Source organism: Electrophorus electricus, chromosome 5 (assembly GCF_013358815.1).
Source record: "Electrophorus electricus isolate fEleEle1 chromosome 5, fEleEle1.pri, whole genome shotgun sequence".
Lineage (NCBI taxonomy): Eukaryota > Metazoa > Chordata > Actinopteri > Gymnotiformes > Gymnotidae > Electrophorus > Electrophorus electricus.
Window position 1 is genome coordinate 17,429,100 of NC_049539.1, and position 22,568 is coordinate 17,451,667.

The window sequence follows — 22,568 nt, forward strand, 5'->3', positions numbered from 1 at the left end:
CTCTTGACACGTTATGCACGTTTTTACCAGTCTACACAACGAACAATGAACTGAACAATGGGACACTGAAGATACCTTCTGAACCTTTCTTAATGTTTTAGTTAAACAAACAAATGAAAGAATGAAACAACGAGCGAATACACACACAAATGAATAAAAGGTTAATTATCTCAACAGTCCCTGGTATCTTAGAAAAATGAATCAATACGGCCATAAAGGTCGGAGCACAAAACGCCCCAGGGCTTTTTTTTTCTTTTTTGTTTCCTCTTGAAATGCAGTCTTAAACTTTTGATCCCTGTTTAGAATGTGGCAACCATCGCAGGTCAACAATGAGAACGACTCCACAACAAAATTTGCCTGCCACGTTGTCCGTGATTTATAGCGTATTCCAACTGTGTAAAAAGCAACAGCAGTTCTGGAAACGATTGCACGAGTGAAAGCAAATCCGCGTCGGAGTTAATTGCATATTGTTCGACTGTATGCATCGCCAAACGCAGATGATTGTTTGATTTTTTTAAGGGTTTAACCTATTGGTAAAACATCTGCGTTCGTCTTCAGCTGTTTCCCCCGAATGTCCTAATTGAAAGAGACGTGCAACCTAACACTCCAGCGTTTAACAATACGCCTCACTTTAATGACAAGCTTCGGGCAGCACGGACCGACAAACAAGGCGCAGTTAAAGCCAACTTTCCGTTGGGCAGCTTTCAACGGGTCATGAGCTAAAGCAACACTTGAGTTTGAACTAGGATGCCGGGTCTTGTCGATACGGTTAATCTGCGAATAACGTGGAACGAACAATACTAGAGAGTGAAAAGAGGATATTGGATAACTAAGCTTCCCTTCGGGCCACGCGGTTCTAGTAAGCGCCTAAGCATACTAGCACTAAATCTTTTTCAGATGTGGTTTAACTCTAATAGCGAAGGAAGCAACGTCAAAAAACACTTGGACAAAGTAAAAAAAAAAAAAAGCATTAGTAGGAAATAACGTGATGGAACAACCAGTAATCTTAAGGAAGAGAGAGAGAGAGAGAGAGAGAGAGTGTGTGTGTGTGTGTGTGTGTGTGTGTGTCAGTCAGTGGTGGACATTAGAAGAGATGCAAAGAGGACGAACTAGCTGGTTACAACTACACTTTTATTACCAGTCCCTGGATTATCTCTGCAGAGTATTAACCCTCAGTGCTCTGGCTGCAAGGTCTATACGCTGCCTCTGGTTTGGTGGACATTGCACGCTTTTGTCACGTAGTAGACAGGTTCGAAGCCTGGTGACCCCTGCCTTTGTTACATGCAGCCATTATGGAGCATTCACATAGGGACAAGCTCAGTATGAGATTAACTTTGTTTTGCAAAGTATGTTACGCAAACATGGAATTTCCCTTGGTGATTGCACACATGCATCACATGTAGTGTACTAACAAGAGCAGGCAAGTACACAAATTGTTTACAAATATTCAAGAGCAAATTAGAAATTAAACTACAGGGGAATAAAATAAATAAATAAATAGAGGATATAGTAAACAAAAAGGCCAATGATTGGAATCTAGAGATAGGAATATGTGAATATGCAGGATCCGAGGAGGTATAAAATAAAGTATTTTTTACAATAGAGTACAGAATTATATTAACATACAGTCGTGCTATATGTAAATATATATTCGTGTAGAGGATTCACAGTAAGAGATGTTTGGTAAATTAGTAAAACTTCATTCAGTTGTTCTTATCAAGGCTAACAAGGACACAGTGTCACTTATGCAATGCACGACTCTCACAGAGTGTTATTCCTCGTACCTGGTGAACAATTCCGATAGGCCTGTAAGCAAACAGCAGCTGCTCAAAGGTTTACCATCATATGTACACCTGTGATAACATAGTTTGACATTCTTAGTTCGTATATATGCATGTGATCTGTGGCTGTGGACATGCACGAATCACAGGAGCTCCTGCTGGTGTGGGTTTTATGAACCCACTCCTCTGCCTCCTTGCCTCGTTCAGATGGTGTGCACAAAAGCTACTCAAGTGCAAACAGCACTTGATGCTCGTGGGGAGCATCTTCAGCAATCTAAACATGAGTGAGTGAGTTCACATTTAATAATAAAACATTCAGCACAGGTGACAGGTAAATCTGAATAGGACTGAGCTTTGCCCACTGGGATGTGATGCATGTACATGGGTCAGTCCGGTGAATGACTAAGACGACTGTGGAGGACACGTATTGCGTCCGATGCAAAGTACCAAACACCTCGCATGCAATATCAGTCTAATAAAGAGACCTCTTCCAAGTAGAGAAAAGTATCACTGAAATGAGTGTGCTACATTTTCTGCTGTAATTCATTTCAACGAAATACGAAGGATTACCCCCCTCCCCACCCCCCATAAAAGGTTTTTCCCCCCAAAATAGAGTTTTTTAACTTGTAGAAAATGTGGGCTATTACAGTTGTGAAAGTTAGATTTTTTTTCTTTTAGATTTATTACAATAGAGATTGGCCCAAACACATCATTAAATATAATAAAATAAAATAGCCTGCTGTGTAACAGCTGATGGTATGCTGAAGAGTTGTTGCTCACTTGACACCACATATATCTAAGTAACCTCACGGGAGTCCACATACCTCAGATTACATTCAAGGGCTGATATGATGTATGTTAACCAACGTCTACATAAATCGCATCTGTGTGGAATGTTTAAAGGGGGATTGAGCCACAGTAAAAAATCCTGGAAATAAAGATATATGTATCGCTTGATCCATGTGAGAGACAGTGATTATAACATCTGACAGATACATGGGTGAGTGAAGCTTCAGGAAACTGACATTTTCCCTGTCTGAGCCTGACTGTCTATGGATTTTCCTTAGAATCTTGGATATTGGCGAAAATCTGCAAAATTAGACAAACTGCTTGCCATATTGCAAGAGTTCCACATTATTTGGTCTAGGCTGAACCTACAACTGAGAAGATAAACTGCATTTTGGACAAATCTACACTACAAGCATCTACACTACAAATCTACACTATAAGTCTTCATATGAACACCTAACGTTGTAATCATACTGGTAAAAGTGTCTCCTTTCTGCCAGTTTTCCCAAAAAGCAGTTAAGTTAATACACACACTATTTTACAATTTTACCACATCACCATTTTATTTATTTCACTTAATGTAAAAAAGATGTGCTGAATCTAAGGCTTTGTTTTAAGAGACTTGTCTTCATGTTCAAAGGGCCCAGTGTTGTTTAATTAGCTGTGTTCAGGGCACACACACACAGCAGGTAATATGTTGTGTCCTTAGTGTTCAGTACATTACAATGACTTAATGAAAAAAAAAAGTTTAACTTCAAAGAGGTATATAGAACCTTTCTCCACACGTTTTTGTAAGATAGACCTATATCTGGGTGACTGTATATAGTTGAAGCTGTAGTTTAACAGAATATTTTATAGATCACTGCAGATATTCCAGGATGCAATATATGATTTATTCCAGAACTAACAGTTCTGGAATAAATCATATTAAGCCATATATGGTGAAGTAAATGTTAGTGGCAAATTAGTTTAGACTTTCATCCAGTCTATAATGCCTCTTTACAATCAGTCATGTAATTCTTCTTCTCAGCAAATGGGCCTCAATCCACTCCTTTCAGACATAAAATGCAATATAATTATTGTCAGGTTTCCAAAGCCAAATCTGTTACTGGAGAATATTTTCCCACAACGAGGCTACACACCAGAGCCCTCTTTTGAGATTCACAGAATGAGAAAATGATATGATTGTGAGGCCATTAGATACATTTCTAATGTCCATTCTCACTGTGGGGAGTTGTTCAGGGGGCTGATGTCTGATCAAACAAAGCCAATTCCAGACCGTCTGAGGGCTGTTATGCAGATACATCCATGTACATAAAGCACCACCCCAATCTATTTCCACCTCAGGTACCACAGGACAACATTTCAGCTTTCTGATGTATTGAAGAATCGTCAGGGGACTGTTTGTTTTATGAACATTCTGGACTGTGCTCTATTATGGTAAAACACCTTCAGTTTTGTGTTATTATGTTTACTATGTTATGTAATTTTCAGCCTTAAAATGGCAAGAACACTTTATTGCTATCAGTTAAAAATACTGTGTTCAATTTTCAAGGTTTGAAGCCTACACTTTATAATATCACCTGGCCTGGGATCTGTTAATGCCATTCAGATACATATAAGCAGTTGATATGAGCTTGATCTCAGAAAGCACTGAAGCAAAAAGATCACTGTTAATTTTTAGCATCAAACTGAAAACTGTCTCTGTCAGTAAAGATGAGGTATGATGGTAAAGACGAACACTACGATGCTTTTGGGAAACATTTGGGTCATTCAGAACTTCTCCTCTGAGACTGACCGACCATATGGGTCATATTACTTCTCACACTAGAGATTGTTTAGGATCAGTAATTGCCATTCAAACTCCTCTGAGAAGAGTCATTTAGCTAAAAGGACACTGTTTCTTAAACAAACATGTTGATTATGAAAATCCCCACGTGAATAAGTCTATGTGTCGCTGGGTAATCCCTGCAGCCCTGGCTGAAAAAAAAAGGATGTTGGAAACACAAAACACTATTTTCACATGAATTTTAAACTGCTCAGAAGATTCTGCAATGTTCTCAATAAATGACTGAAAAAATCATACAAAATCTCCAGTCTGGTGGTCCTGGAGAAGGGGAGCCCAGTACTGTGGCACACCCAACGTCTCCTTTAAAAAGGTTACCATTACCGATTTGTAGTTTCATGAAGGACAAAAAAAAAATGCTCAGTGTTGCGCTTTCAGCTGAAGCACTATTGTAAGGCTCCTCCGGGCATAGCAGGGCTCTAAATGCAAAATGTACGTAAAAATAATTTACAGCCTGAAAGGTTTCGCCTTAGGGCCAAAAACCTGGTCAGGGGTTTGGGTGGGGGAGCTTAGCTGGGTCTAACTATAAACATTACAGTGAGTAATGATGTGTTAAGTGACAGAGGAAATTACAACTGGTAGCGTAACAGCGCTGACACCAACCTATAGGCTTGGCGAGTGCTTAATGTGGACTTCAGGAGGCTTGCATCCATAGAGGAATGAGCGCTGAGTGAGTCTAGCAATTACATCAGATAACTGATGGCTTTGGGGAATGACACATGACCATAAAAGCTGTTGCGCTGCACTGCATCCAGCACAGGAGTTTCTTGAGGTGAGTTGGTGGTGTTTTCCTATGCCCTGTGCACACACAGCTATCACTGTTAGGGTGTAAAGCCTCACACAGGAGGCCGTTTATCTGCTCCCATCTGTTGGTAAACTAAACCAGACCACGTCATCTCCTGCAATGGACACTCTCCTATATTTATCGAGCATCTCTAGAACCAGGGCCCTCTGTGTCCAGGCAACTGCATTCATCAGGAGTCACCTGTATGAGTGCTTTTGTTTAGCTAAGGTTTTCTTAAAAGGTGTCTCAGAATTTTACAGTTTGTGTGCAGAATATCAATAGCTCTACAAACTGCAGAAGAGAAAGAGAGAGAGCGAGTGAGCGAGAGAGAGAGAGGACTTTCGCTGTCGCACACCCAGCAGGGCCCTGTGCTCTTGTTTAGCAAGCATCTCCTGCACTACCCCAGTGGGCACGGGCCACCTCCAAACTCTTTCTTTACTCCCCTCCTCCAGCTTCCCCTCAGATCGAGGCTGGAAGCTCTCCAGAAACTCACTGGGATTCGAGTTCCAGCACTCATGAGGAGAAGGTTTCAGGGAGAATGTTTCAGGCAGCTTCCCACAAATGCAACATCTCGCTCTTGCTTCAGACGCACTTACATGCACACTCACTCCACCAGTTTATACTGATCACAGAGCTGGCAGCGATACATGGTGCTGGAAATGTGCACAGCGCTGGAAGCGTGCACAGTGCCTGGAGCATCACTGAGAGCGCACAGGCCTTTTGGCACTTATTGGGTAAAGGAAGAGCTCCAACGCATGGACAGAGCCAGCAGCCACTGGGAGGCCAAGATCATGTTTCACACAACTGAATGGAAGAGTGCATTTTTCATTAGTCTTGAGGAAAAGGGAACTAAGAGACATGGCGGGGGGGGGGGGGGGTCACATCTGTCATCTCTAGGTGTACAGAAATCGTAGACGAACTGGGGGGTGAAAGCCTCCTATAGATCGGATATCAGGTTTCGTGAGGATTATTTTTCTCTGCATCACAAACAAGATTTGCCTTATTACTTCATATGCTTTTTTTTTCATTCCATTTCAAATCTATTGGGCATACTTCTCCAAGTTATGAAAAGAATTTGTCTGATACAGATTTCCATCTTTTTGACTGAACAATCAACACATTTCGTTGTGTCACCAACAGGTTTCAAGTGTGAATATAATTGTTTTTATGAACAATTATCTCTAATCATTCCATCCTATATTGCAACTGCAGTTAAAAATTACACTCAAACATTTATCAAGTTTTTTTATGTTTGAAAAGCTGTCCTAAGACATCCTAAGGATGGGTCATCTTAACAAATAAACAAATAAAATGTTAAAATAAGTGAAGAAATCAGGCAAACCAAAACATGCTCCAATCGTAGGTTTTTTGGCTGTATTTTAAAAATCAGCCTAATTTGTTCAGATGGGGAAATAGGTCAGTTAATCCTTCACTGTGCACTTGTGAGTGCTTTTCAAGATGTGAGCTTTAGACATTAAATGTACTTGTCATGTCTCCACTGACACAAGCATGCAATTCAAGAACATATTGAATGCTAAAATGGATTCGTTATTCTTTCACAAAGTGAACTGATCTACGAGCTTGAGAATGACTGATGCAGGGTGGCAGAAACACAAGGTTTTGTGGAGAAACATCAGTGTTCTGTGTTTTCACTTGCTGTCTTGTGCGCAAAGCACCAGTGACCAGAGAGTCATGGTATGATTAAAAAAAAACAAAAAAAAAACAACAACGGGATTTGGGAAGAGCAACTGGCACGGAGCAGCCGGATCATGACTCTCCCGTTAGGGAAAAGTGTGTGATCTGAATCAGCCTAATTTGGCCTAAATGGAGTCATACCTGAGTTTATCTTACTAAACAATGTGTCTTTGTACCAGACTTGGAAATGGAGTAATATCGTCTTTCTAAGTGCCCATGGCTCCCCTGCTCCAAGTCCCAGAGAGAGAGAGAGAGAGAGAGAGAGAGAGAGAGAGAGAGAGAGAGAGAGAGAGAGGGGCAGACAGACAGACAGCGAGAGCGAGACAGACAAACAGACAGAGAGATCGAGAGAGAGAGAGAGAGAGAGAGAGAGAGAGAGAGAGAGAGAGAGAGAGAGAGAGAGAGAGAAGAGATTCCCATCTGTGGGTTGATAGATAACCATCTGTGGAGAGACATTCAAAAATATTTTTTCTTCAGACTTTTGTTTCCAGATTGGACGGAGAGTGAAAAGGAGACAGAAAGATAAAGAGCCTTCTTTGTGAAACAAAGTTCACCCTGGAACACGCCGCGAGTCCGGAGAGTTTGGCCTCCCCCTGCTGGTCATTTGCAGGATACTTGTGCAAAGAACGCCTGAATGGAATCTGGTTTGCCTTTCTTAGTCTACATAGACTGATTCTAAAATCATCCCCTATAAGAGTGGAAATACTGTCTAATCCTCTGTGGCATCAATGAAGCAGTAAATCCATGGATTAACTGATTAATTGATGATTAGTATCTTGTTAGTTGCACAGTACCAAAGTAAAAAGATTTTGTAGTACATTTTTGCTGGACTTACTATCTTTCTTTTCTATAGAACATTTTTCTAAGCTTTAGACATTAAAGCGCAAAATAGTGCAAGGCAAAGTAATGTAGTGTTTTAGGACATAAATAAATAAAAAAATATATGCTTAGACTTTTATATCAAAAGTAAACAATGCTACATACTGTGTGCTATGGAAATGTTTGCAATTTGTGATCTGCTCAAAATGTTAGAGTCATAGGTATGACAAACATTTTAATACTACTACAGAACATACAAGTAAAAACCATTAAGCCAAGCACAACCCATTAAAAAATCAGAATGAGAATAAGAGTACTGCTTTTATATTAGACAAAGCACCAAACGAGCCATTGTGTTTAAGATTGAGGTGTATGGTATATTATGAGATGAGATATATCCTGATCTGGACGTGGGCTGATTATCCAAGGGGATTCCTAAAACATTCCTAAATGTTTGAACAGGAACAGATTTTAGATTCTGTGATGCACACAGGAACATGGTCATATAAGTCAGAACACAAGGCTACAGAACTTCAAAGACAAGATAAAATAAATTTAAGCAATAATTTAGTTATATAGTGTAATATTACTATGCTGATTAATGTGTTTACACAGATTTTTAATTAAACGAGAAATATTACAGTGCTGATTTTTCACATCGTGAAACAGCCATTATACTGACACCTGGTGGCCAAGTGAGATTCTGTACTAAATCTACTTTAAAAACGGCTGCCTCCATGTAGGGGACTTGTTGATTCAGGGAATAAATAGAAATCTGATTCCTCAACTCATGTGAGCTGCACTTAATAGAAATAAATGTAAAGTTAATAATCACTTTTACAAATATTGCTTGGTTACATTATTCCTGATTGCTGCTTGAATGAAATGTTCTTTCAGAGAACTTTGATGAATTTGTATATTCAAAAAACAGCAGGTCTATCTCAAGTGTCACGGGCGAAAAATTTGCAGGGAAAAAGGAGGAGGCAAAAGCAAGTCTCCAACTGAATTTATTTTCAACTTTATTTTGAAGTGAAAAAATACAATCAATTGGCAATAGAAAAAGTAAATTAAAATAGGTTATCACAAGGAAACAATACTTCACATCACTGGAGGTAAAAGGTCAAAGTGCAAGTGGATTACAGTACAGCATCATGGCTCTCAAATCTCATGTCCATAGATAAAGTCAAGCTCTAAGCTTGGCACCTGAAGTATGTGTCTGTTTCATCTTATGTGTGCATTTGTGCTATATGTGTACTTGTTATAGATGCCATGCTGCCGCTACATAATGAGGACAGCTTACTCAGGGAAGCTAGCTAAATAATAAAAAGACGTCAGCTTTGGCTACAATGCGGAATTACAGTAAACTTCTATGACTAAAGTTATTTTATTTATTATCTTACTAATTTCTTTAGTCTCTAATATTTTCCCCTCCTCCTCACTTACTGTTGAAAAGTGACCCTGAGTATAAGAAAGGCACTATATAAATTAAACATTGTTTATTAAAAAATAAATACTGTACAATTGTAAAGAACTGTAAAACCACTTCGAGCTGCATATGTGCATATGTTTATATGTTAGATCTCACCAACATTGCAGTTTGGTGAGCTGGGGTGTTGTGTATCTTTGCTACTAACTGAAGTTCTGCATTCTGGGAGTTGTGTCTTTAAGGCTCAAGCACATGCAGTACAAGTTTTGAATGAAGAAAGTAATGATTTGGTCTAAAACCGAGGCAGTGATGAACAGAATAGAGGGCGGCTGTGAAATAGGGCGCAGTAACCGTTGGGCAACCGTCTCTCTGAGTGCAGTATCTCAGTGAATTTTCTTTTTTAGTGTTTATGTGTTTATTGTGTTAAAGGTGATCAAATTTTAAATGATCAGAATAGTTTAATGTTTTTGTGGGCCACAGGAGCTTTTTTGTTTATCTATGGGGCTCAGAGTTGCTAAATCTATAAGAAAACGTAAAACTTACTAAACCTATATCTAGAAGAACAGTTAAACCTAATAAACCTATATCTAGAAGAACAGTTAAACCTAATAAACCTATATCTACAAGAACAGTTAAACCTAATAAACCTATATCTAGAAGAACAGTTAAACCTAATAAACCTATATCTACAAGAACAGTTAAACCTAATAAACCTATATCTAGAAGAACAGTTAAACCTAATAAACCTATATCTAGAAGAACAGTTAAACCTAATAAACCTATATCTATAAGAACAGTTAAACCTAATAAACCTATATCTATAAGAACAGTTAAACCTAATAAACCTATATCTATAAGAACAGTTAAACCTAATAAACCTATATCTACAAGAACAGTTAAACCTAATAAACCTATATCTAGAAGAACAGTTAAACCTAATAAACCTATATCTACAAGAACAGTTTAAGTAAACCTGCAATTATAAGAAAAGGTAAAGCTAATAAAGTGTCCAGTAAGCATAGATGCAAAGGAAAGTGATACAGCTGCACAGTCTGCACATGCTTATTTACAAAATACTGCAAATCATCTATATGACCCTTTCTGTTCAGAACTCACACCGAACACGTTTCACTAGCACTGCAAGCAAAAAGCCAGTCAAAATGGCAAACAAAAAGGCAGCAGGTAACAGTGACTTAATCGCCTGTTTATATCCTTCTCTCCAGGCCTCACTCCTCAATGCATCTGCAAAAAAAAAAAGCAAAGAGTTAGGAATACACAAAATTTTCTAATGCACTGTACATAGTGAGAGCCAATTAATGTGTTTACAGACATTCTAATTTGAACTGAATTTTTTCTTTGCCAAATCAAAGTTTAATCAAAGTGGTATGAAATCATCAAAAAGCCATTCTAATTTGTTAGGAAACTCTAGAAATACACAGAAAGTATAATATTTGTATTTGGATATTACAAATTCAACTATATATGCATACTGGGATATTTATTATGACAAGTTTTATAATATTTTCAAAGTAATCAGTTCCATGTACTGGTATATTTATCATCAAAAAAACACAAAGTTGTCAAAGACAATTTAATTCAAAAAGCACTTACACTAATAAATGATGCAGCACTTTACCAGTGATTTTAAAAAGGCCCTATATCTTATTTACACTGCAAGCCACGCACTGAGTGTCAGCTTAAGTCTTATCCACTTAGAATACTGACTGCTGACTGGATGTTATTTGGGTGGTACACCATTCTCAATACAGTACCTTGATACGGGCACTATAGAGAGTGTATTACTGATTTGAGTTTCAGGTAGAGCAGCACTGCTTGGGTTTATTGTCATTGCTACTACTGGGTTGAGAGTGGTCCATCTCAGAAACAAATGTCCAGCCAATGGCAGTGCTGTGGTCAGAAACTGACTGTTGATGAAGAGTTGGATGATGGCTAGCAAATTGTGCTAGCAAGTTTTTCAAACTGCACTATGTGCTAAATGCTCTCTTAACCGTGCACACACAAGAGAGCTGTGAAGGTGACAGCAATAAGTGTTGGTGTATGTCGATACTGAATATTCTGACGTTACAATAATATACAATACTCATCTCCCACAGATACTATTCACATCAAATGCACTTCCAATTGACCAACACAGGCTAATCATTATTAGTCAACATTATAAAAGAGTAGCCACAAAATTATAAAAGAGTGGTCATACATAAAAGTTAATATGCGTAAAGGTTAATATGCATAAGTCCATATAAGGCTGATAGTTGGGCATTATTTGAAATGTCCCCATTAGGGTTATGTAAAATTACCATACCACTCTTTTAATTATTAGAATTTTGAACATCAAAGTGTATGTTTTTGAACAAGAATGAAGTCAAGAGAAAAATTATGTTTATTTGGACATGTTCACCTAAAAGATTTTTTTTTAATCTGCTTTTGGTACTAAGAGTGGTATTGATGGCAATACATTTCAAAGTACTGTATCAAAGTAACATTTTAGTATCATGACAAGACTAGCAGCTAGAAGTCATCTTTTTGAATGTGGGTTTATGTAAAAAGCATAAACTGAAATGAAAATTAACTGAAGTTAAGATTAAGGTGACCACCAGTTATAACCACTGCACAGCAACTAGGCATCACAAAATCAGGCACATAGAAAATGAAAAAATACAAAAGAAGTAAGTAGATTATGAAGATGAGCTCATGCTAGAAACACAAGTGATTATGCTGACATTTGTGCTATGACAACAGCACTTTCCAAGCCACAAATAGCAGGCCGAAGAAACCAAACAAGTTAAAATGAGTAAAAGTACCACTATTTCACTGAAGAGTTTAAATGGAGAAATACAGAAGCCACACTCAGGATGCAGACATCTGATCAACAGCAAGAGCAGAAGGACTGGAATAGATAAAAATAAGGATGAGCCAAAAAGATTCTGACTCATTAAAAGGTTCAACACCATATAAATACCACATCAACAGCATGGTTGCAAAATGGCATGAAAAACATTACTCAGAAAAGAAACCTGGTATTCTGCAGTTTAGTGTCCTAGTTCCACTGCCAATAATACTAATGCAAAGCTAAAACCTCCAACATGCAAGCCAGCATACCACCATCACAGCCGAAAGGGACTTTATGCTCAATTTGAGCAGTGTAAACTATGACTGCTCTCCAGAGGAAAAAAAAAGGAAATTAAAATTACACAAGTGCTTAAAGGAATGACATTTGCTAAGGGCAAATCCAGAGTGGTCATCATAGGGACGGTCCAGGGTCAAAAAGCCAGAGGAATCAGTCACAGAAACGAGCAGAATGCATAACAAAAAGAACTTGAGCATGCGAAACATCAAACAATGAATAGTCTCAAGACAGGGAAACCACAGGGTTTAAATACAGCAGATTTCACTGGAGATTTCTTAGGAGACACCTGGGCCCGATTACACAACAACAGCAGAACAAGTGAGAGGCGTGGTGAAGGCAGGGCACAGAACCAAAACAACCAGAAAGAACATGGTGAGACAAGAAACCAAAACAAAAGAATACATGGTGGGGCATTGCTACAGGAACCACAGAGAAGGGGCAACCTTTTTAGTTAGGAAGACATTTTTAGTTTTTGTATTTAACCCTTGACGCTTCAAGCACCCACCATTGCAAGCCAGTGTACCACCATCACAGACGAAAGGGGCTTGGTGCTCAGTTTGAACAGTGTAAACTATGAGAACTGGGGGGCATGGGGATTGGGGCGTGTGGCATTTAAAGTACTGGCCAGACTAGGTACCCCTTATTGCAAGACCATTAAAATCCCAGGAAAGTCAAATACTGTATTAGTTCCTACCATTAAAAGCAGCTGTGGAGATACGCATGATGTCAAATGTCTTGACCTCAAGCTGTGAGACAAGTGTGTCCTCATTCGATTTCTTGTTGTTTTTCACTAATGTAAATATGATAAACACAGAATTTGCAAGTAGGTTATAAATCATGCAAAAGTTAAACAGAAAACTTGGGTCAGCGCTAAGATTCTGAGTACTTTAAATAACAAATGACTTGTCATGGATAAGCATCATTTTCTTACAGTGTATTATGTTTTTATTTAAATAACAGGTCTGCATTCAATCAGTGACTACTTCATAAGTACTTATGACATAAACATGGCATGTCTGATCATCAGAAAAATGTCAAAGTCAAATGTATTTATACAGCATTTTTACAACAGCTGTTGGCACAAAGGAGCTTTACAAATGTCTGAGTCCAAGCTCCCAGTGAGCAAGTCAAGGGCAGAATTGCATTATGCATTATGCGAACTGAATTTCAAAAGGTATAGATATTCAATAGATATATTTCAAAAGGCTTCTGTTTAGGAAAATCTCTGATGGGAGGTTTCTCACATCTGAGAAAAGTGCCTCAGTTACATTGTGTATATTATTCTCTTGCCCACCTTCTCATGCGCCAGAATTGGTTGACCATGTGCACACACTACTGGTCAGGCTGCTTTTCAGTATGCGTCTGTAGCTGCTTCACATTACCATAAGGCCAGAGAGGATACATTAAGTTTACTTTCTATATGACCTTTTCCATGGAACCTTAACAAGACCTAAAATGCTCAAACACAGATGACAGAGATGCCATTGTCTGCATACAGCATGGACGTAAAAATAATTTTACGTAATTTAGTCTCCTTACACTCACACATGTAACAAAAGGCTGAAGGCAGCGACCCTACCCGGTACTCGAACGAAGGTCTGACAGGAGTTAAAAATGAGTTCTGACAACTGCACCCATTTAACCTTCCTAAGTGACAGTCTCCATCACCCCATCCTCCCCTTCGGAGGGGACGGTCCCTGTCACGCTGCCTTCACCTCCGGGGAGTGTCCGCTGTGCGTGACACTGTCCACATGTCTCTCCGCACACATCTGCCCTTTCCATCAGGGGTCCTTACACCGGGCTACACCATCCCCTCACAGCAGGGGTGGGCTCATCAACCTTGGGCACGCTCCCGATGGCATCACTGCCATCCCACTTCTGACACCATGTATAACGAAGTCTGAAGGCAGCCACCATACCCAGGACTCAAACCCAGGTCTAAAACAGACTGATCTTCAGGAAGGTATACCTGGGTACATCAAAAGTACTGAAAAGTGTCTAGTGGATTTTTATAGCAACTGATTTTCATTTATTAAACGACCATATTTTTAACATTATAAAATACATTTTATTTGTAAGGAACAGTGGAATGGAAAGAAATAAGATTATATGGCCAATTAGGCTCCGAAGGCAATTGGTACTGGTCCTGTTAACTAATAAATACATTTGTTTCAAGTAGTTTTATGTATATGTACCTGCACCTGCGCCTGCTGCCACCCCACCCCCGGGAGTCTGGGAGTGTGTTTTGGGGTCTGGGCTAGTCCCAATTGATCCAGTGGGTAAAGTTAATACAACAGCATACAGAGATTTTAGACAATTATATGAATCCATCTTGGTGAGAACAGTTTAGGGAAGGCCCTTTCCTATTTTAGAATTACTGTGCCCCTATACACAAATTAAGGTCGATAAAGATATGATTTAAAGAAATTTCCAAGGAGAAACTCCACTGACCTTCAACCCCACAGGCAGTCAAAATTACATGTGTGAATATCAGCTACGTGTCCACATACTTTTGGCCATAAAATATCCACAGTTTAATGTATACTAATTAGTGTACAAACGACACAAATGTATCTCACACAGAGGGAGGCCCAATTAGTAATGTCTGCAAAGTTTCTTACCCATGACTGTGATTGTGATGTTGGCCACCAAGTCTCCAGTCTCAAGTTCTCGCACGATACAAAATCCAGTGTCTGATGGGGTCAGAGCAGTCAGCACCAGGAGGTTATTAATGATGTTGACCCGACCTTTGTATTTAGCTGTGCACTCCAAATACCGGCCATTTAACGTGCAATTCCCAGAACTGTCTTCTCCTTCAAACTTCACATTTAATGGAAGCATGGTGTGAAGGTCTAGGGAAAGAGTCTGGCCACTTATGAACACGATGGAAGAATGAACAGCTGCAAAGGGTATGGGAGACATATTAGACATAGGCACAGACATATTCCCTTCCTTTAATGAACCAGCGAACAAAGTCAGCTGCATTTACACACACACATGTAAATATGTAATATTTATGTAACACATATGTAATATATATACATATAAAAAAGCAATGGAAAAAAAAAAAAAACTACTCACGCTGAATTAAAAGGCTACAGTCGCAGACTTTCTGTCCGTTGCAGGCAGCGATGTACCAGCATTTTTTACTGTGATCAGCTGAAGTGACTGTCATGCTGAGATTTCCCTTTCGGAACTGCTCGTAGGACATCTCAAAACCTTCCTTAGCCCTGCATCGGTTGTGTTGGTCACACGTGGCTACAACAGTCTGCTCTCTTGAAGTCAGCCACTTGAGTTCCCCAGAGCACTGGTGGTAGCAGGGAAGAGAAGCAGGCTCATAGAGTTGTGCTGTTGTAATACTGAAGTCAGAAGCAGACGATAACCCTGGGCAATTGCAGAAGAAATAGAATGGTTGGGGATGTAGAAGAGAAACTTCGGTATTTAGTTGTCTGCTCACTAGAAAATGGGAAATCTCTTTGCCCTCATGGGACTTCACCAGAGCTTTATCTGGCCATATGGGATATTGTGGGACCTGAAATCTATTATTTTACTAGGAGTGTGCGTGTGTATATATTAGTTGAGTATTACTTCTATAATTGCTAGAGGTATACAAATTAATAGCCATCATATTTTTACATGAACCATGGTTTCTAAAGATACAGTGAGAAGGCCTTGAATATGTATATTGATATAATCTGATACTCACTGACTGGCAGGCCTATGAAGAGTAGGAAGAACCACTGGGAAGAAATTGCCTTTGGGTCTGAAAAAACATAGGAAAGGTGTTGAGGGCTGTAAGGTAAACATTTTGGCCTTCATTGGAAGAGTTGTCACACAACAATTCACTTAAGACTCCACAACTGCACTCGCAATGTCTTTGTAGTGAAGCTGACAACTGTGAGAAGCTTTCCACCTAAAAATAAAAAGTACTACATAGGTCTAGTTAACAAACATTAACGGAAAAAGTTTACTTTATTCAAAATTTAAGTGTACAGTGAAAGACATCAGTGATGACTAGCATAAAAAACACCCTAAACACCCTTTTGAATTTTAGTATGTCACAAGGCCTAACATTTGGTGAGAAGGTGAAAGCACATGTGACAACACAGTCATGAAGGTTTCATTAGTGGGAGTGTTAACGCAAGTGCACCAGGTCATTTGTTTAATATACCACCACAACGAGAAGCCAATCAGAATCATAGAATTAGCCTGAAAAGGGAAAGATGCTACAAAACTAAACATTTCAAATTTCACAATTTCTCACCTGTTAAATACAAAGACAACACCTGTGGAATGATGAGGAAAATTCAGTTTGGTTTTCTTTAACATTTTCCCTTTCAGGTACACCACGCAAGATCCCATAGAAACAGAATCCGCATAAAGATATACATGTAACAAACCTGAATCATTTATAAAAGGGCTGTATATGAGGCTGACTTCCCTTCAAACACACAAATGTGCAGATAACACACACATACAGGGAAGGACTGAGAAACAGCCTTGGAATCACACTGGCCCTACCCAAAGGAATGTCTAATGTCACATCTTGTGACATCACATCCTGTGTTTGGATGCCTTTGGTTCATACTGTGCTCATACTTTAAACGGCCCACACCAGAACTCGATTTGAAATGGAGTGAGGCCCACCTGCAGAGGTGGCCTCTGTCTGCTTATTTTGGTGCACACCAGACTTCGAAATGAAGTTCACACAAGAGCTTTTTTTTTTTTTTTTTTGCACTCAGGTCTGCTTGCTCTGAGAGATGGTACATTTGGTAAAGTGTGAAAGCCATTTTAATAACTTTAGCATGGGTAAACATGAGTAAGCCTACCTGTCGATAAAACATTTGATAACAGTTGATCCATACTGATGTTCGTTCAGTGGCCTTAGCAAAGTTTCAGCTGGATGGCATCAAAATATGTCTGTGTACTAAGGAATGAAATGGGATAGTGAGACACTCCTTTATGTAACCTAGCCAGATGATTTACATAATTAGAAACAGAATTCACGCTCTGACATTGTGAATACAGACGTCTACAATTCAGTTGATCAAAATGTTGCAAGTACTTATATTCGCATCTCTATGATATAGCAGACATATCAGATATTTATCAATACTCATCAGACTACACTATCCTTTCCTAGCTAGTCTCATTAAAAAAAACAAACAAACAAACAAATAAAAAAAACGAAACAAAAAAAACACTGTAAAGAACAAATACGTCCGCTTGTAGCGGCACATAATATGGACTGTCTATTCATAAAAATGCAATTTAGCTGATATAAAACGCAACAGGTAACGGAGGATGGTTAGTTAGCTGTGCCCCCTTTTTTCTTGGGGTAGTATGTAATATGGTCTATGTGAATAGAAGCTCATGTGATATTGGAGAAAACCATGTGATAAAATGTAAAATCACCTAGGCCCACTTGGATCAGAGATCAGCAGCCAGTTGCACCAGCTGAATGGATGTTCGACTGTAAATTAGGGTGTAAAGTCCATCTTACACCTTATAATGAGAGTAGTTAGTTTTAAATTAACGACACATTCGGTTGCACCACAGACACTTATGGTAAATCTTATTGTAAGTAGTAGTGTGTAGAGTGACGGAAGATCAAAACAACATTGCACAGAATGACAGAATGCAATGACGCTACCGGCATAAATAGGGAATATTACACGCACAATCTCGACATTCAGTGAAATCGCTCACGTTTCTTTTTCTGTGCTACATTTACCTCGCTTAAGGTATCTATTTCTGTTGTATTAGTCATTACAAAATGTAGTAAAGTGGTGTCCTCAAAGCCTCTCTCGGTTGCATGTGTATTTCAAGGCCATAGCCTTGAACTGAACATCTATCCAGGGGCCATGGAATTCACTAACTCATGGGATGAAATAATAATAATAATACATTATTATTATTATTATGGGACTAATAAAGTGCAATGATATGCATATAAGCAGAAATCCATGCATTGTTATACGAAGACAAGTCCAGACATTAACCAATGTTTAGGAAATTGATGTTTTTGTTTACTTACAAGTACACTTGGGGCAACTGCTCTGCTCTCTTCTAGTTTTAACCTCTCCACTTGTCTTCTCCTCTCCTGCTATATACTAATCTGCTTTCCGGTCATATCTTTTCCACACCCTGCTCTCTAGTCATCTCTCCTCTCCTCTCTTCTCCAGTCATCTCTCCTCTCCTCTCTTCTCCAGTCATCTCTTCTCTGCTCTCTGTCTTTCTTCCTCTCCTCTAGAAGTGTGTCTGGCAGCGAGATATTTTACTACAGGGTCATGCCTAAACTACAGAAGTTATTTATTTATATAAATAAATAAATAACCTGCATCTGTCTTTTGGGATATACAGGGCATTTGTTGATATTGATATTGATATTAATATTAATCAAACAGTCGCATCAGAGGAGGTGAAGCATATTGAACTACTGCTAGTCGTGAGACAATAGTTCAGATATTAAAAGGAATGTAAGATGTAAAAGGAAACAATGCTATGGGTAGCCTACCATCATAATTGTACATAGTATTTAAATGTAAAACGTAAGCATTAAAAGTAAAAGGCAAACATTGTATTAAGTCAGTTTTCTTTTTGGCATGTGTGATGTGGTGACAAACGGTAGCTAAGCTTACTGCTCTGCGCACGCTAATGTACCTGCATAACTGGGCAGATTAATTTTTCATTGATATGAATTTGGCTGGTTGTTTTAATAAAAATAAAAGGAGCAGCCATCCACGTTGTGCCTTTCAGCAGATATAGTCAAACATGCCGTGAGAAGTATATAAATAAAGTAGACGAATCCTAACATGATTTAGTGCAATACAGAAAGCATTCTCACAGAGAACAACTATTAAAACAGATCGCACAAACACAAAATACACTTTACAACAGGCTATATGCCGTTAAGCGAAAATGAGCTCGAACGTTCAATAAAACGTTAGCTATCTTAGCATATTATCTGTTATATAGCTCACTAGCATATCTAATAAGTTATACGTATAACATAAAACCTCCCTACCTCATTGATCGCATTAACTCAAAAGGAGAAAACAAAATATCGTTCGATAAAACGTCAATAAAACGCTTCCTGATCGGGCGCTCTTATATTGCGTCACTCACCTCCTTATATGAATACGGGACTGGTCGCATATCTCAATGACTATTTAAGGGACAATAAAATCCTGAGCGCCTTTTCTGTGGCAGAGAGGCATTTATATATTGAAACTTCTACATCAAATAAGTGTTCCAAAATATTAGGAAAATTTTGATATCCAGAAATAGGGTAAGTACTAAACATAATGTATCTTATTGTGTTATTTTACATAAACCATAACGAGTGTTATTCTAATTAAATGTCGTATTTTTAAAGGTGCGATGTCGGCATTGTTGTCCTTTAATAACAACACGTCCGCAATGCTGAGACACCTTCGTGCTAAACATGAGAGCACATCAACACCACATACTGGTGGCAAAAATTAGATTTCACCATTTGGTATCATATTTCATTATTGTATAATCTTCCATTCAATAAAAACATAGATCCACTGTAAAACAGTTCCAACATTAAAAAAAAATATATATATATTTCGTAACTCAGCAAATTTGTTACTTTTAATTACTTTATTTTAATTACAAATATATTTCTGTCACCTTTATAAAATAATGTATCATGAAATATAATAATTGCTTAAAGTAAATGTGAGTAGAACATTCAGTTTTTATGCAATTTATCTAAATGCAAATATTTATGTTTGTCCATTTGTTGGATTCTTTTCATTATTCTTTTACAGTGTCTAGACAACAACAGCTGGATGAAGCTTCACAATTCCAAGCAGGAAATCTTTGAAAGAAAAATCGGACCAAAAATACAAGGCTACCAAACAGAACGCCATAGCTGAATTAGGGACAGTGTCAGCCGTCAGTCTAACAGCTGACATGTGGACATCCATAAGCATGGATGCTTACCTTGCTTTGACATGTCACTTCATCACAGATGAGGCGGAGCTTTCAACTGTTCTTTTAGGGGCAACAACATTTCCCAAAACCCACACAGCAGCTCACATTGCTGAAGCAAAAGAAACCCTAATGGCTGAATGGGGAATAAGGTCAAAAGTTAAAAGCCTGGTCACTGACTGTGCAGCAAACATGACTGCCTGTGCAATGCAATTAAATCTGTGCCACATTACCTTTTTTACCACATTACCTTTTTGCGAAGAAGTCTCTTGCACAAACTGCAGAGCTTGAAGACATTCACAATAGAGCAAGAAGAATTGTAGGGCATTTTAAATCAAGCACTATGGCTAAAGAAATTATTGTGTGAGATTCAGGATCAAATGGGCAGGCCAAAGCTCAAGCTCATTCAGGAGGTAGACACTAGATGGAACAATACTTTTAACATGCTTCAAAGACTTTATGATCAAAGGGAACCACTGGCAACAACTCTGATCAGCCTAAATACTGATCTTGTTACCTTTTCAGCAGAGGAGTATGAAATAATCAATCAGTGTATCCAAGCACTCTGGCCACTGCATCAAGGTACAGTGGAATTATCTTAAGAGAAAAGGGTCTTAGGCTCTAAAGTCATTCCTCTAGTGAAGATGCTACAACAGCATAGTGTCAGACAGTGTGTGGAAATCAAGCATCACATTGGTGCAAAACTGGCCAGCGACATTAAAAACAATTTAAATAATGAATTTTCTGTCATAGAGAAGATGACTGCCATATCTTTAGCCGCATTGCTGGACCCTAGATACAAGGAACTAGGTTTCTGTAATGTAAGCAATGCTCATGCAGCAGTGGAAAGGCTAACCAGAGAATGAGCCAGCTGCTTTGAGCCTGCAATGCCCTGGAATCTGTCCCAACAGTGCCGCCACCACCACATGCTCCCGATGTGCTGCAGGATAGGAATCTTTGGGGCCTGCTTGATAGCCACATAGATGCAGGGCAGCGAACTCCCAGTGCAAATGCAAGTGCTATTGCAGAGGTAAAATATATGTATTACTGATTTTTTTTAGCTGCTGAAATACAATACTTTGTATTTTGTAAACTGTACTGTAGGTACATAAGAGATGCACACTTGCCAAGGTCAGAGGATCCTCTGAAGTGCTGGGCACACAAGCCAGTTTATCCACATCTGTTTCAGGTTGCTCTGAACCTCTGAACCCCAGCCTCATCTGTGCCATGTGAGAGAGTTTTCCCAAAGGCTGGTGAAATACTTAAACCCAACACTGTGGAGAAACGTTTATTCTCAAATAAAAATTTGTCAGCATAACTGTTCTTTTGGGCTCAGTTTATTGAACCAAACACTAACTCCTCTTCTGCATTATGTTCTGTTCCCAGTTAACCACAAGCACAATTAATTAAATTCCACAGTCACTATCCCCAAGCAATGTGCTTCCTCAGATCATATTTTCAAACTTTGTAGACAATTTTTATATTCTCTATATACCCCTCATATTCCTTATAAAATCATGGTCTCATGATTCACAGGTGAGTGGTTACTTTGTTGCTAATATATGACAGATATTTATTTTCCATAGGCCTTATACATTCTACAATCAATAATGACAACATTCAAGCATTTATTGCAGTATCTTAATAATTAAACATGATTTTCAGCGGCTCAGAACAGACACGAGTTGAATTGTAAGACCAAACAGCATTAACACGCTTCGCAGGGTTGATCTGCAGGCTGCAATAATTTTTTTTTTCTTCTTTGATGTCGGATTTCAATACTCCAATGCATCAAATCTTCGGCACAATAGGGCTTCATCCGTCCATCACTACATTACCAGCTTAAACCAGGTGCAGGCGTATGCTAAGTACAAAGGTGCAGTTACAAACAAGACTAGTGGGGAGGGGAGCATTCCATGACATTACCTACTTAGTTCAAATAAACAAACTTTCCTGGCCAGATAAACATTAAACCTAAACTCTAGAAACATGTTATAAGAACAATATTTAAACTCAAATACTTACAGTACATTTCTCTTCTCCTGCAGGTCCTCACTAAATAACACTATTTTCATGTTAACCATCACTCAAGAAATCACATCATCAATAAAGGATGACTTTTATTGAGAGAGAGAGAGAGAGAGAGAGAGAAAGAGAGACAGAGAGAGAGAGAGAGAGACAGGTATATTATGTGTGTGTGTGTGTGTGAGAAAGGAGAAAGAGTGTGTATGTGAGAGATAGGTGTAGAGTGCATGTTTGTGTGTGAAAGACATAAAGTATGTGTGTGTGTGCGTGTGAGAAATAGAGAGGTGAATTGT

The 22,568-nt window shown here is 38.7% G+C and overlaps 1 protein-coding gene across 9 annotated transcripts; it reads right to left on the reverse strand.

The window, feature by feature from the left end:
• Positions 1 to 9,195: 9,195 nt before the first annotated feature.
• Positions 9,196 to 19,401, reverse strand: LOC113576943. Of its 9 annotated transcripts, none has more exons than XR_004776116.1 (10): positions 19,316 to 19,389; positions 17,704 to 17,793; positions 17,118 to 17,215; positions 16,553 to 16,574; positions 15,995 to 16,051; positions 15,370 to 15,672; positions 14,910 to 15,188; positions 12,983 to 13,078; positions 10,085 to 10,382; positions 9,196 to 10,051 (listed from the first exon to the last, which is right to left on the reverse strand). XR_004776116.1 is itself a non-coding variant. In XM_027009333.2 (10 exons), exons 3-10 carry the CDS (start codon positions 17,130 to 17,132, stop codon positions 10,374 to 10,376), a joined length of 867 nt encoding a protein of 288 aa, XP_026865134.1. In that variant the 5' UTR covers positions 17,133 to 17,215; positions 17,704 to 17,793; positions 19,316 to 19,389; the 3' UTR covers positions 10,295 to 10,373. The 9 variants fall into 9 exon arrangements, 8 of the variants coding, with proteins under 8 accessions (XP_026865124.2, XP_026865126.2, XP_026865131.2 ...); XM_027009333.2 differs by lacking the exon at positions 9,196 to 10,051 and adding an exon at positions 11,963 to 12,048 and having other exon boundaries at positions 10,295 to 10,382; XM_027009323.2 differs by having other exon boundaries at positions 9,196 to 10,382.
• Between the last annotated feature and the right edge of the window lie 3,167 nt (positions 19,402 to 22,568).